The 15,715-nt window shown below is 36.5% G+C and overlaps 2 protein-coding genes across 9 annotated transcripts in view; both read right to left on the bottom strand.

The window, feature by feature from the left end:
- The window catches only part of LOC306864301 (GATOR1 complex protein DEPDC5-like), a 27,422-nt gene extending 24,378 nt beyond the window's left edge, over nucleotides 1–3,044 (bottom strand). For all 8 annotated transcript variants that reach the window (XR_013783770.1, XM_079408238.1, XM_079408240.1 and 5 more), the window contains exons 1-6: nucleotides 2,556–3,044; nucleotides 2,376–2,463; nucleotides 1,691–1,737; nucleotides 1,503–1,588; nucleotides 1,299–1,382; nucleotides 1,164–1,213 (exon numbers count right to left, since the gene is read on the bottom strand). Coding sequence is in view for 7 of the 8 variants with exons in the window: in XM_079408238.1 (XP_079264364.1) it covers nucleotides 1,164–1,213; nucleotides 1,299–1,382; nucleotides 1,503–1,588; nucleotides 1,691–1,737; nucleotides 2,376–2,463; nucleotides 2,556–2,625 (425 nt within the window). In the remaining variant the exon portion in view is untranslated. The remainder of the gene's footprint in view (nucleotides 1–1,163; nucleotides 1,214–1,298; nucleotides 1,383–1,502; nucleotides 1,589–1,690; nucleotides 1,738–2,375; nucleotides 2,464–2,555) is intronic.
- A 327-nt stretch (nucleotides 3,045–3,371) lies between these two features.
- rab36 (RAB36, member RAS oncogene family) lies at nucleotides 3,372–8,485 on the bottom strand. The gene is made up of 11 exons (XM_079408670.1): nucleotides 8,401–8,485; nucleotides 7,863–7,949; nucleotides 7,269–7,360; nucleotides 6,966–7,040; nucleotides 5,920–6,021; nucleotides 5,759–5,823; nucleotides 4,313–4,364; nucleotides 4,144–4,225; nucleotides 3,966–4,056; nucleotides 3,732–3,848; nucleotides 3,372–3,636 (listed from the first exon to the last, which is right to left on the bottom strand). The coding sequence occupies exons 2-11, from the start codon at nucleotides 7,914–7,916 to the stop codon at nucleotides 3,581–3,583; spliced, it is 786 nt and encodes a 261-aa protein (XP_079264796.1). The 5' UTR covers nucleotides 7,917–7,949; nucleotides 8,401–8,485; the 3' UTR covers nucleotides 3,372–3,580.
- Nucleotides 8,486–15,715: the final 7,230 nt, after the last annotated feature.

The raw sequence follows: 15,715 nt of genomic DNA, 5'->3' as shown, positions 1-15,715 counted from the left end.
GTTCCACTCAGAACGGCCTTGCCATGGTCGACCAAAGAAGTTGAGTGCACGTGCTCTGCGTCACATCCAGAGGTTGTGTTTGGGAAATAGACGTACAAGTGCTGCCAGCAATGCTGCAGAGGTTGAAGGGGTGGGGGGGGTCAGCCTGTCAGTGCTCAGACCATACGCCACACACTGCATCAAATTGGTCTGCATGGCTGTCGTCCCAGAAGGAAGCCTCTTCTAAAGATGATGCACAAGAAAGCCCACAAACAGTTTGCTGAAGACAAGCAGACTAAGGATATGGATTACTAGAACCATGTCCTGTGGTCTGATGAGACCAAGATAAACTTATTTGGTTAGATGGTATCAAGCGTGTGTGGCGGCAACCAGGTGAGGAGTACAAAGACAAGTTTGTCTTGCCTACAGTCAAGCATGGTGGTGGGAGTGTCATGGTCTGCGGCTGCATGAATGCTGCCGGCACTGGGGAGCTACAGTTCATTGAGGGAACCATGAATGCCAATATGTACTGTGACATACTGAAGCAGAGACTGGGCCGCAGGGCAGTATTCCAACATGATAACGACCCCAAACACACCGCCAAGACAACCACTGCCTTGCTAAAGAAGCTGAGGGTAAAGGTGATGGACTGGCCAAGCATGTCTCCAGATCTAAACCCTATTGATCATCTGTGGAGCATCCTCAAACGGAAGGTGGAGGAGCACAAGGTCTCTAACATCCACCAGCTCCGTGATGTCGTCATGGAAGAGGACTCCAGTGGCAACCTGTGAAGCTCTGGTGAACTCCATGCCCAAGAGGGTTAAGGCAGTACTGGAAAATAATGGTGGCCACACAAAATATTGACACTTTGGGCCCAATTTGGTAATTTTCACTTAGGGGTGTACTCACTTTTGTGGCCAGTGGCTTAGACATTAATGGCTGTGTGTTGAGTTATTTTGAGGGGACAGCAAATTTACACTGTTATACAAGCTGTACACTCACTACTTTACATTGTAGAAAAGTGTCATTTCTTCAGTGTTGTCACATGAAAAGATATAATAAAATATTTACAAAAATGTGAGGGGTGTACTCACGTTTGTGAGATACTGTACTTCTGACTGTAAAATATTTAGATCGACCAATCAGAATCAATCCAGTAAGCCTGTAATAATGGATGTCCTTACCTGATTCCTGCAAACTCTATTTTCTGTGTCACATACGCACATGTACTCACCTGTAAGAACATCATAGAGACATAAAGATCATTACAAGGCATCAAAAATGAACATCCCATGCAGATTTAAATCTAATCTACTCACTAAACTCTTCTTCAGTCTCCACATATCTCCTCGTCCAATATACTGATCTTTGAAGGTGAGCTCCACCAGATCCAAAGTCACATCCTGTAAATTTCAATGGAGCATTTAGGTAATACGGTATGAGTGGCTGTGCTGTATTGTAAATATAGTTTTTTAAGTAAAATAGTAGGACTGTGTAATAAAGTGCATTTCTGTATAAAATACCTTTGGGTCCACAATATTGATGATGACGTCCTGGTAGGCGCGAAGTTTGAAGGCCTGAGCCACTGTCTGATCTACACTGATAGTTTCTGTTTGCGGAAAAAGAGAAGGTTCACTTAGAAAATGAACACTAAGATAAAGATGATTAATAGTTACTAGAACAGAAAATTAAGCACTAATTTAAAACACACCTTTCTGCAGGTCTTCTTTCAAACTTTTGACCTGCAGCAGCAGAGGACTAAGACAAAGACACAGAAATTATAAACAAAAATATTATTAATGCATATATTAGTAAACCGATTACACTTTATGTTACAGCATGTGTACTTACAGTGCACTTACCCCAGAAATTATTGGGTAGGACAAGGTAATAACAAAGGTTAAGTTAGGTTTAGCGGTAGGTTCAAGGTTAGTACCTAGTTATTACCCAGTTATTATAATTGTTATAATACGTGCATAGTATGTATGTACACACATGGAACAGGACTGTAAAATAAAGTGCTACCAATGTACCGTGCAAAATACAATACAGTATAATATAGAAGACAACAGTGTTATTTTATAAATACATTTAATTAGTTTTCATTTTGATATTTTCTATTTTCTTTATAATTTTAGTTAAAGTTTTCTAAATTTTGTTGCATATTTTTATTTGTTTTTTTGTTTTGTTTTTGCTACGTAGTATACAGTTTGTATTCATTTTTATTTTGGAAATTAAATTAAAAATTTAAATAACTATTGTTAATAAATGTATTTTATTTAACTTTTTCAATTACGACTTTATTGTTTTTCCTAATGATTTTAGGATGAAATGTGACCATTTTTAGGCATATTTCTGTCTGACATGACCTGAAATCAGCAGAAAGCTCCTCTCACCTGTACTCATCATTTGGATGTGCAATCTCAACAATATCCCCCAGTTTAACCTGAGGAAAGACTTTAGGATTCATCATCAACTCATCATCTGTGGAGATAAAATGAGTGTAAAAAACACAAGGATATTAAATGAGCCATTGTCATTAACTAAAACCAATTAAGTATAAAGAACATTCTCACCACTCCCTCCAAAGCCCTTCTTGTGCACCACAAGTTTGTAGGACTTGTTTGCCTTCATGGTAACAGTCATTGTAGTCTTGATGATATACAGTCACATACACATATACGAACAAATAAATATCCAGTCCTGAAGCAGTCCGCAAAATATTAACATCTTAATTTCTGCATTCTTCAAATCGACACGACATGCAAGAACAAAAGTTTTAAATGACGCTCAAAGTGTTTGAAAATGAAGAAGCGCAATCAAACTCATGACAGTCTGTCATCCTCCTGTTTGTTTACAAGTCGCGTGACTCATTGCTTCTGATCCCAGAGAGAACGCTCTGCAAAACTTCTTCTAATTGTAAGACACAGGTTTATTAGATAGAGGATCCATATTTATTTATACACCGACAACGCATTGCTTAACGTATATCTACCAAAAATAATGCAACATTTGTACCGTTTTCTGAACTAAGTGGACAGTGTCTTCTTCGGGTTTGTGATAGTAGAGACATGTACAGCGCCACCTAGCGTATCGGAGATTAGCGGCCAGGAATAAGTCCGCCTCATTTACAGCAAAATACAGTATAATATAATATAATAAACACTTCGAAATAAAGATCTTACCAGTTAAGAAGGTACGATCATGTATTTTGCTTCCTTTGTAGAAAAAGCTCAAATAATAGCTTACAAAGTCTAGCCATCTGTTACCTTATGATTATATTTGTAGACTAATCAAACTATGCTTCTTTTCTGATAAACAATGTTTCCTTCAATCACTGCTGTACATTTCTCAAGCTTGGGTAACGTAAAGACAAACACTACTAAGCTGTGCACACTTATAATGTATGTTTATTTTGTCTGCCAAAGGAAGATAAAAAAAAATACAAAAGGAAAAATACAATGCAATTATTAAAGGGCAGTTTATGCAGCAGTACAAAATACTGACGTTAATACTACAGTATATATCAAATGTTTGAAATCATCTCAGATGTTAGTCCTATATTTTTTATGTGTGTTCTGATGAGGTGGTCCACTGAGGGTCAACAACAGGACTTCTTCTTTGGTTTTTCTTGAGCATCTTCCAGTGCTTTATCATCTGCAATAACAAACCCATATTAATTTACTCAATACAACACAACATTTAGATAAGTGAACATTGCTGTTTTATGATTTCAGAGTGCAATCTCTTACCGAGAATACTTCCATCTCCAATCTGAGTGGTGCTGATTTCTGTCTCCAGGTCCTTCAGAATGGCATCTTCAAAGGCCAGAGCTGCCACGCGAAAGAAAAACTCCTGGACGTTTTCCCCTTCAAACCCATAGCAATAACAGTTACAGGTAGTATCCATCTTGTAGTTTTTGTAATGGACATAGCAAGCAACAACAATAAAGTATGTTTATATGTATGAATATAAAAAGAATGTACCTGTTTTTGAGGACACCGACCAGAACTCAGCGTTCATTTCTGCTGCAATCTTTATGGCATCGCTCTCTGTCCTCTGGCACTCTTCTGCAGACTTCATATAAGAACAGCAGGAGTCTTTAATAGCTTTTACAAGTTGTATGTGTACATATGCATGCTTGTCTGTGGGGACTATTCTCACCAGGAGGTCTCTTTTTGTGCCAACCATGAAAACAAAACAGGAGTCTGGTTCATTTTCCTGCAGTGCCTCTTTTAACCATTGTCTGAGAAACAAACAAAAAATCATTAAAATTACAATTCCTTGACACAATTTCTTCGATCTTCAAAACACTACTTCAGGTTTTACTTACTGTGTGTGTTCCAAGCTCTTGATATCCGCCATGTCGAAGACAGTAATAATAACTTTTAGAGTAGAAACAGAAAGGATTGTATTGGGGTTTAAACAGACTCTGATCTGGAGTATTAAATGTGCCATAGAATATATTGATACAATATTTTATATTGTTTTCTGATATCTACATAGAAGGTATGTGGCTAAGGTAAGGGCAAACATTCTCCAGAAACGGATTTGTCCCTAGAATGAAATGGTCTGTTAAAACTAAGCCTCCGTGTTGCCAGATCCAGCTGTTATAAGCATTTTTGGACTTGTCTTTTCACTCTTTTTGACACTTTAGAAAGTTAATAAAGTAGGACGTTGCAGTTTAGGGTCAGCAATAACTTTATCTTAACTGCAAAAGATTTGAAATAATTTCGGTTTATTTTTATTTATATATCAATTTTTGTTTATTTTAATAGCAATATCTGGCAACACTGCATCGATGATTCGACTGTGCAGGTCCGGCTGGACTAGAACATGGGCTAGTATACGTTATGCAAATGTTGAGGGAGTAAACATTAGTGATCCCAACTATAACGTCACAGTGGGTGTTATGTTGGGATTTGTCTCTTTTTCAGTGGTCTTTTACACACACGAGATTTACATAAGAAGGAGGAAACAATGGTGTTTGAGGCTCACGGTATGTCATTTCCATCTACAGAACTCTTATTATTCAACTATGCCAAGGTAAATACAGTTTTACATTCTATGGCACCTTTAAATGAATAGTTCGCCCAAAAATGAAAAAATACACAAAAACAATTCTCACCCTCAGATCATCCAAGATGTAGTTGAGTTTGTTTGGGTTTCTTTTACACAACAGATTTGGAGAAATGTAGCATTACATCACTTGCTCACTAAAGGATCCTCTGCAGTGAATGGGTACCGTCAGAATGAGAGTCCAAGCAGCTGATATAAACAATAATCCACAAGTAATCCACACAACTCCACTCCATCAAATAATGTCTTGTAAAAAGATGCATGTTTGTAAGAAAACTAACTTTAAACTGTTGCCATAATAATCCAGTCCATCCCCTGTTGTCCTCTCACATCAGAATCTATTTGTGCATATTTATCTCCTGATTTAAAGTTAAAAACATCTTCATGATGGATTGGATTTGTTTCTTGCAAATATGTAGCTTTTTACTTCAAAAGACATTAATTGATGGACTGGAGTCGTGTGGATTGCTTGTGGATTATTGTGATGTTTTTATCAGCTGTTTGGACTCTCATTCTGACGGCACCCATTCACTGCAGAGGATCCTTTGGTGAGCAAGTGATGTAATGCTACATTTCTCCAAATCTGTTCCATGAAGAAACAAACTCACCTACATCTTAAATGGCCTGAGGGTGAGTGAAATTTTTAGCAAATGTTAATTTCTGTGTGTACTGTTCCTTTAAATGAGAACCTGCATTTTACCTTGAGCTCCTCTGTAATATGCTGATGCGATGCATTTGAACTTTTCCTGACCAGCAGTGTCCCATCTGCAAATATTGTAATGTGCAAAAACTAATATAAAAGATATGAACATTTCAAATAAACAAACATGTTATTTAAATCATTCAGAAAAAACTACTCACATTTGAAGAGAAAAGGGCAGCCCAGATATCTCAAATCTCTCAATCTCAAAGTCAACACCTATAGTAGCCTTGTAGTCTCTCTCAAACACATCTTTACAGAACCTATTATATACATACACTTATGACTAAATGTAAATGTAATGGAACTTAATGTCCATGAAAAATACAGCATGTATCATTAAAGCAGCGGTGTCAAACTCAGTTCCTGGAGGGCCAGTGCCCTGCAGAGTTTAGATGCAACCTAATTAAACACACCTGATCCAGCTAATCAAGTCCTTTAGGCTTATTTGAAAACTACATGGTATGTGCATTGGAGCAGGGTAGGAACTAAACTCTGTAGGGCTGCGGCCCTCCTGGAACTGAGTTTGACACCCCTCATTTTTGGATTAGTTCACCCAAAAATGAAAAATCTGTCATTAATTACTCACCCTCATGTTGTTCCAAACCCATAAGATCTTCGTTCATCTTCGGAACACAAATTAAGATATTTCTGAAGAAATCCGAGAGCTTTCTGGCCCTGCATAGACAGCAATGCAACTGCCACATTCAAGGCCCAGAAAGGTAGTAAGGGCATCGATAAAACAGTCCATCATCAGTGGTCCAACTGTAATTTTATGAAGCTACGAGAATACTTTCTGTGCGCAACGAAAACAAAAATAATGGCTATTCAACAATTCTTCTCTTCACATATCTTGTAAAAAAATGAAAATCGGGAACTCACGTTGAGGACTGACAAGGAAGAGAAGAAACTGTTGAATAAAGCCATTACTTTTTTTCTTTGCACACAAAAAGTATTCTCGTGATGTCACAAATGGACTATTTTAACAATGTCCTTAGTACTTTTCTGGGTCTTGAACGTGGTACTGGTCAGATGTCTATGGAGAGTCAGAATGTTCTCGGATTTCATCAAAAATATCTTAATTTGAGTTCCGAAGATGAACGAAGGTCTTACAGGTTTGGAACGGCATGAGGGTGAGTAATTAATGACAGAATTGTCATTTTTGGGTGAACTATCCATTTAAATAAACCTCCTGTATAAACTTTACCTGTTTATTAAACATGTCTTTCCCACATTGAGATCTCCAACCACTACTGCTTTTGACATCTTAAGCCTGTCAAACCTAGAAGATAATATGAATATAATTATATAATAAATGGACTAGTAATCTCTCTCTTTCTCTATATACAGTTTAAATGGAATAATCATAATTATTCCAAACATTTGATAATAATGTATCAATATCTATAACAATTTATATATAACAGTATCAATATCTATAACAATTTGTATCATAAAATTCATATAATTCTTAAGAAAAGTGTAAGTATATATTCATTTGTATACCAACCCTTGCTGACGTGCTGCCCGGTCTTGGCAAGCCATCTTGGCTTTTGTATTCAAATCATCCTTCATCTGTAGGCAGGCTTGTGGATTATAACACTACAGAATAATAGAACAGAACTATAAATGCTGATAAACTCATCATAAACAGCATTAAGTTTTGGCAATAAAGTGAGTAAGATCAGTAGGTTTGTCTAGTGTATTGCAAAGCTGTACGCTCCTATACCATTTTGAAATCATTCACAATAAAGGCCAGAAAGTAAATAGGATACATTTGCCCTTAATATCACCCCACTACTGAGAAAACTAGCACAGGAAACAGCTGTGGGAAGCCTTTTTATTTGAGCAGAATTAGCAGCAGTCCTGTGATCCTGACGGATCCATCTGCACTGAGGCTCCTCTATGGATGTCACACATTCTCAATATAATTTACTAATCTGATGTGCTGGCTACAGTTTACAGAACGCTTGCTGAATTTCCTGTACAATACAACTTGCAATCTGAATCATACTGGATGATTCAATCTTTTCAAATATAGAATAATCTATTTCATTAAAGTACCTTTTAAATAATTGACATAAAGTGAGTTTAGACTGTGTACCTTTGGAAATGTGGATATGATCCTGTCTCTGCTGACAGGAGGGCTGAAATGCATTGTCTTGTCAGCAGGTTGTCCAGGGAAACTCGCCTATGAAGACACACATTCAGCACAACCAGATAACCTGCTGTGTGTGTTTACTCTGTACATTTACATCAACCTGAACTACTCTGTGTATAGCATACTTAATACAGTAAGTGTATACTAGATATACCAGTTAGCCATCTATCCAGCAAATCTATAATAACTTAATGTTTTGTTATTTTTAAACATGCAATAAATCTTGTAGATATCTTTTGGTAGACTTATTTAATACATAGAGAAGACTGAAGAAAATGTTTATGGTTAAAAAAGTCAATTCCTCTATAAACACTAAATATACAGAGCAGCATCATTGTACCTGACTGACACAACATAGCGCTGTAACGGCGCAGTTGGTATTTTCTCAATTTAAAAATCCTTCAGAAACACTTCAAATCGTCGTTTTAGCTCATTAAGACCTCCTGAGACTGTATAAAATGAATAGGTTTGCTGTACTCACGGATATTCCTGCAGCGCAGTCTAATTCTTGTTGAATGCGTACTGACTGTCCGCATCTAATCCTACCGTCATCGCCATAGCAACCAGGAGCCGGAACCCGCAGTCACGTGGTGCCGGAGCTATCTTTCCTGGTTGCTGTAAACTGCGTACATTTTTAACTGTAAATGCTGAAACTTGCAATAGACGCACTTAAGTTATGTCAAACTTATTTTGACATAAAAAATTTTGGTAACACTTTACAATAAGGTTCCATTTGTTAATGTTAATTAACTAACATGAACATAAAATGAACAATACATTTATTACAGTTTCCCCTTAAAACATAAAACAAGGCGACGTCTTCCACTTTGTGTGGGAGAAATCCTCTATAATGCTGCAATATACACTGGAAACATTGGAAACCAACAGAAATACATTAAAAATAGATCTCAGTTTGAGTGTGGGGCTGTGGCGTGTCACAAATGTGTCAATGCTGGATTTGGTGGAGTAATGTAATCTAATAGATTACAATTCATTCAAACTACTTTTAGATTACTTTTGACCTATCTTATTTATCACATAGATTTCAGTAGGAATTTTATACCCAGCTGATATAAAAACAAACAGAAAGAAAATCTATTCTATTCTTTATTATCAACAAAATGTCAGGGTTTCCCAAACTGGGGTTTGCGAAGGAACTAGAGGAGGTTTGTGAGTTGATGAAAAGGTCCACTGATAATGTTATCAAGAGTTTTACATCTCAAAACATAATTTAGAAGTCATTTCTGTCCTGTTTTGACCTCCCTCATCACGCCCAGCGGTATGATTGGTTAATAGTTGTGTATGTTTGCCTGCCTACATTCTTCATATGGACCCTACTGTGATTTAGGTTTAAAATTTAGGCATAAATATTCAGTACATATCAAATTATCTGTAATAACAGACAAAGCAATAGTAGCCACATTATGAAAACAGTAACTCACACTTGTGTGTTGCAACATTACTTTCAGATCCAATATAGTCGGCACAGCATCGTCTTTTAATTTCAGTCTTTCTGAAAATCCTGTGTCGAATTGTGCCTTGTTTGTAAATGAATCCGCAGTAAATTAAGTGAAAAAACTATTTCTTGGCATTTCATTAAAAATAAAGTTAATCAAATAAAGTTTTTTATTGTTTGGTTTCTGCGTAGACCTGTGTTTGCCACACTTGCGTGAATCTAAACTGACAGCGATGTAGAAGCAGACGTTGATCATCTTCTGCGGAGGCGGAGTTTAGCCACACTATTACATCATAGAGTTTTAGCAGACTGCCTTCAATAAAGCTGTTTTTAGACTAACAAGGAAGTTGAGTTCTGAAACTTACAGGATGTTTTTATAGCACAATGGCATCTTATATGTCAAAAGATCAAGGGAATTTTTATTTCTCAGACCCCTTTTAAATAAATCTTAAAAACTTACAGAAAAAAAACTTTTAAAATAAAAACAATATTTCCCCAATACAAAATAGAAGTATTTTGTTTACCTGCATGTCAGTGAGATAATTAGTGGACATCGGCGAACTATTAAAATGTGAATATGTTGTTACATGTTTGGAATTACTAACTATTATTAAGTAATATTAATATAAATTATATTAATAATAAATTCAACTCTTGAAGGAAATAAATGTTGAAACAATGCCACAACAAAAGCAGAATATAGTTAAAGCTACAGGCGGTTCAATTAAATATTAGAGTGTGCAACTTTTTTTGGACAAGCAGTGTAAAGTCGGCTCCAGGACTTTCAGTAGGATTAAGGTCAGGACTCTGGTGACCAGTCTTTCAGAATTTGAGCCTGATGAATCTTGGCATTGTTTTCCTGTTATATGGACATGGGTATGTCTTCCGACATGGCTGTTTGAGAAATAAAAAGATACACACTTGTGTCAGATAGTGTTTAAAAACATTTGCCCCACACACAATATGCCAGAAATTTTGTAATCACTGCAGTAATGATTCAATCCTAAAATCCTAAGCATTTGTTTATTTAAATCCAGATGGCAAATTTAGTTTTGAACAGCTTTATTTATTTCAATTTGTTTTTTTTGTTTTTAGACGGGCAGTGTATTTTTGACCTGGTAGTGGTGCATTACACCGAATGTCCGCAGGGTGGCAGCACATCCCCTCTAACGGCAAGAGTGCTGTGTCATGCCAAGCAAGTTAGATTGTGCTCTTCATGCATGGTGCTTCATGGATGATTTTCACCTGAAGAGATTTTCCATAGTAACACCTGTCTTTTCACTTGGCATTTTAAAAAAAAAATGACTGAACAAGGACTGATTTTCACATTATATCATTAAATCTAGATGAGCTATATCAGTGTCAGCAGGCCAGGATTTCAGCCCTTTTAATGGGTACTAAAGGGCAAAGGTGACTAGGTTGAATTGCTCAGTCTGGCCTTGGGTCTTATTCCATTTCACATTCATCAATAATGATGGACAGTTTGGTAGTATGTGAAGCTAAATTGATTCATTTCTAATTGATCCTATCTGTGTCCTGCTGTGATCCGTATTATGATGTATTTTCAGAAAAGGGTTTGGTTTGATGCTGGCATCATCAACATCAAAGTGTTCGATGAACTAAACTAAAGTGTGCAGTTGACCACTTTGACAATTTAAATTAAAAGCGAATGCAGATTGTGCATACACTTGTTTGTGTACATGTTTGTTGTTACCAGAACAGATGCCATTGAATATAGTGGTGTAATAATTCATGCATCTAGCAGATTCAATGGAGTAAAAAAGATAATCAGTTGTCTTGAAGATATTAACAACACCCTTGTGTATTTCTGTAAGGCCTCATATGCGACATTGCAGAATTGGAGGGAGCAATTATCTGTTTTTCTCTCCCACCCTTTTATACTAGTGGCATACAAATGTGAGAGAATATTTGTAGGTCACTATCTTTATTCTATTAATTACGCCTATCAGCAATTTGTGTGTGATTACTTTATTAATAATAGTGACCGACATTTCAAACCCAATATTCTGAAGAAAATCCATTCAAAACAGATCAATTTCATATTGTATCTAAATGGAAAACAAGGCCAATGAATTTTTAATCAGCCTAAATTCAGTGAAATCAAATAGAATAACAATAAAAATATATAACATACTAAATATTAAATAGTAAATATATAAATCTGTGTGTGTGTGTGTGTGTGTGTGTGAAATAAATATATATTAAAAAATTGTTTTACAATTTAAAATATAATAAATTAAATTAAATATTTACTTTTAAAAATAATTATATTAATATATTTATGTTTATGCTTTATCTCAGTCATATTTATACACAATGCTAGCTGGATTGCTATGCTGTCTTCATTTAAGCTGATTTTGATTATTTTATTGATGAATTTAATTTAATTTTGTATTGCGATAAACATACATATATGACACAGAACAGCCTGATTCACATCCTAGCCAATCCCAGGGCACCTCATCACCAGAATACTGATCACCCATACCTGTTGCTCATTCACCCTGCCACTACTTAAGCACTCACACCACCTCACTCCAGTGTCCGGTCTCGAAAGAACCTTGTGGACTCCTACCTGAAACAAGTGAATATTCCAAACGGTATCCTGATTGAGTTATCCCCTGTACTTACCTCCTGTGTTTCCTCCAGAGTGTTCTCCTCGTCTTCGTCCTCCTGCGTCTCCTTGATCTCTGCCTCCCGGAACCAGGCACTGGAGTGCTCACTTCACCTGTACGACAGACCTTAACTTCACCAACCTCATCTAGCAACCAAAGTATCCTTGTCCTGATTACTCACCTACTCCATCCTGCTCATCTGCTCTGTGTGTTTAATAAATCTGATAACTAACATCTCCGTGTCTGGGCATCCTTCCGTAACAATATACTGTATTCCAGTAAAGAGAATCTAATTTAAAAAACGCATTAAGAATGATTTAAATAAATCACCTCTAGATGTATTACAGTATTATACAATATACAGTATTGCGTTAATGAGAATAAGGGAACTGTGCTTAACTGTCATTGCAATAATGTCAGAATGACAAAAAAAAAACAGTAACAACAACAAAAAAAGCCTGTTGTCTTTATGCAAAATATACTGTGAGTTTTGTGAAATGTGACCTGACTGAGGTTCACCTAACCATCTTATATCAGTGTGACACATCACATTTGTCCCTGTGAACGATTTGGACTCTGAATCCAATTTGTTGTCAAGACTCCAAAGCTTAAAACCGCTGTTTACCATTCTGAAGAATGAGATTAAATTGAGTGCCTTCCTCCTCTGTCTCTGCGGTGTGTCCTTCCCTGTTGCTCATGACAGTCACAAGGTCTTCCACTGGCCGGCCCTCTTGCTCGGCACTGCTGTAGCATTCATCTGTTTATTTCTGTTTTTCAGAACAAATGTACTCTTTCAATCATGTAGAGTCTCACAGCGGTCACCGCTGTGGCATGAACCACTACATACTACAGTCTCTATGGGACAAAAATTATCTTCCGAGTTTCCCCCTGGCAAACGCGATTACACCCATGTCTTGTACCCTCCTTTTTTTACATTTTCATCTGCTTTACATGTGAAATTAAAGGGCATCGAGGCCACGCTCAGGAAACTCCAGGGTCTCACAAGAGTGAAAACTTCCCACATACCTCATTAACACCCACAATGGTGGGAGAAATATGATTTGTTTTTATTCCCAGCAAAGCAAGCGTTGAAGACAGCTGAATACATAAATGTAAATGTCTATCTTTTAGCGACATTCCTACCTGTCCTGACAAAAGAGGTTCATTTTCAGAAAACACATCCTTAAAGGGATAGTTCACCCAAAAATATTTGTCATTCTGTCATTAATTACTCACCCTCATGTCATTCCAAACCTGTAAGACCTTTGTTAATCTTCAAAACACAAATTAAGATTTTTTCATGAAATCCGAGAGCTTTCTGACCCTTCATAGACAGCAACTCAACTGAAACGTTGCGTAAAACAGTCCATGTAACATCAGTGGTTCAACCGCAATTTTACAAAGCTATGAGAATACTTTTTGTGTGAAAAAGAAAACAAAAATAACGACTTAATTCAACAATTCTTCTCCTCCAAATCACGTATTCCACCATTATCGAGACTACCACAGCGCATGCGTGTTCTACGTCAGCAGCACCACATACATTCGTTGGACTCTTGATAACGGTGGAAGACGTGATTTGGAGGAGAATAATTGTTGAATAAAGTTATTTTTGTTTTATTTGTGCACAAATTGTATTCTCGTAGCTTTGTAAAATTGCGGTTGAACCACTGATGTTGCATGGACTGTTTTACGCAACATTTCAGTTGAGTTGCTGTCTATGAAGGGTCAGAAAGCTCTCGGATTTCATGAAAAAATCTTAATTTGTGTTTTGAAGATTAACAAAGGTCTTACAGGTTTGGAATGACATGAGGGTGAGTAATTAATGACAGAATTTAAATTTTTGGGTGAACTATCCCTTTAAGTGGTAAAATGTATGAAAACATTTTAAAAAGCATAAAATATAATTTTTTTTCTTAATTCGGAAGGTTTTCTTTAAATTTTTCACCTGCTACAAATTCAACAAGTACATGTAAATCAGATTCCTTGAGCACGCACTACTTATACACGTGATCAACCGAACCACAAAGGCAAAGGCCGGTGGCCGTTTATTTCCATAAATGGCGTAAAAAGACACATTCTGGAGATTATGGCTAATTTTGATGAAAGATGATGCATTTGCACAACTGATAGCCTATTATTTTAAATATTCAGTATGTACAAGTCACTGGTGTTTAGTGATGAGTTTTTGGCTCAAGGTCTGCATTTAAAGTCACACCAGAGGTGTTCAGCTTGGATTAGGACTTTGCTTTCCGCAGACCAGTCAAGTTCTTCCACACTGAATGAATCCATCATTTATTTTTGAACTTTGCCTTACACACAGAGGCATTGTCATGTCAGAATAGAAAAGGGTCCCGTCCAAACTGTTGCTCTAAAATTAGAAGCACACAATTCCCCTTATACAGCATAGGCCTATAAATAAAAAAAAATCTTCCTCTTCAGACTTTCTCCAAAGGATGGAGCTGGAGGTCAGTTTGAAACAGTCCTGCATTCTCAATTTATTCTTAAATCAAAGCAGATTTGTAAATATTTATAGACATTTTTTTCTGATGGTGTAGATGCATAATGAGTAGTACAGTGTGGTCAGGAAAAACATTAGTGATAAATGGAGGAGGTGGCACCCACACATGATCGAATAGCTCTGAATATCTTGAACAGATTAATTCAAAATGCTTCCTTGGTACATAAACCTTTATTTTGTCAGTTCTGCAGGCTGTTTCGTCCTGGTACTCTAGAATTAGTGGCGTGATAAACAATGGGCTGTGTTAGTAATGACAACAATAAAGGGTCATCCGGGGTTTGGCCACTAATTGCTCCATTATGCGAGATCATTCCAGCCTCTCTTTTTTCCTCATCTTCTCTTCTGTCCATCTCTCCCTCTCACAGTTCTTTTTACTACAAACCCTCTGCAGACATAAATCAATTGAAGAATAATTTAATTGCACAATTAATTAGCATGTTGATTGCCATGGTGCAATGCACCATAAATAAAAGCAGTGTTGAGCTTCTACTGTTGCTTGAGTGGACTGAACGGAGACAAAATGAGAAGACATTTCCTACAATCTGATGTCCAGGGACAATTACGCAGGAAGAAACAATTTCCTCATGGATTACATGCTATGCATCAGCCTGCTGCATATGCCATTGAATTACAGTGTCAGCACTCAATACACACGTGCAAATGATTTATCATGGAGGCAATGTATATGGCCACTTAGCTGCCCCAAGTTATTACTTTTAACATTTAATGTGGCTGATAATGTGGTTGATGCTGTGAAAACATGCATATATTGGAATGTGTATCGTTGGATATATTTATGTTGTCTTGCATTAGTGGTCAATCGAGCAAATAATATCAGAGAATATATTTTCAAGTGCAGACAGTATACTGTATCTATGCCATGTTATAACAGTATTAAATGCTGTTACTGTTAAGTATAGGCAATTCATAAACCACATCTGTTTTTACTATTACTGTACATAACTATTTATATTATGTACAGTAATTATGGGAGCATTCTTACATATAAATGGTGCATTTCAACCAACAGGATTCCACTATTCACATAGTAGTGCCAAATAATATAAATCAAAAGAAAACAAATTAAAAAAATATATTTTGCATAAAGTAAATGAAGCCCATTTTTAGGGCCATTAAAGCTTTTGCATTATATTTCCCCAGTTCGCGTCACTGTAATGTGTAT

This window comes from Barbus barbus (assembly GCF_936440315.1).
Source record: "Barbus barbus genome assembly, chromosome: 45".
NCBI classification, from domain to species: domain Eukaryota; kingdom Metazoa; phylum Chordata; class Actinopteri; order Cypriniformes; family Cyprinidae; genus Barbus; species Barbus barbus.
This window is presented reverse-complemented; position numbering and strand designations above follow the sequence as displayed.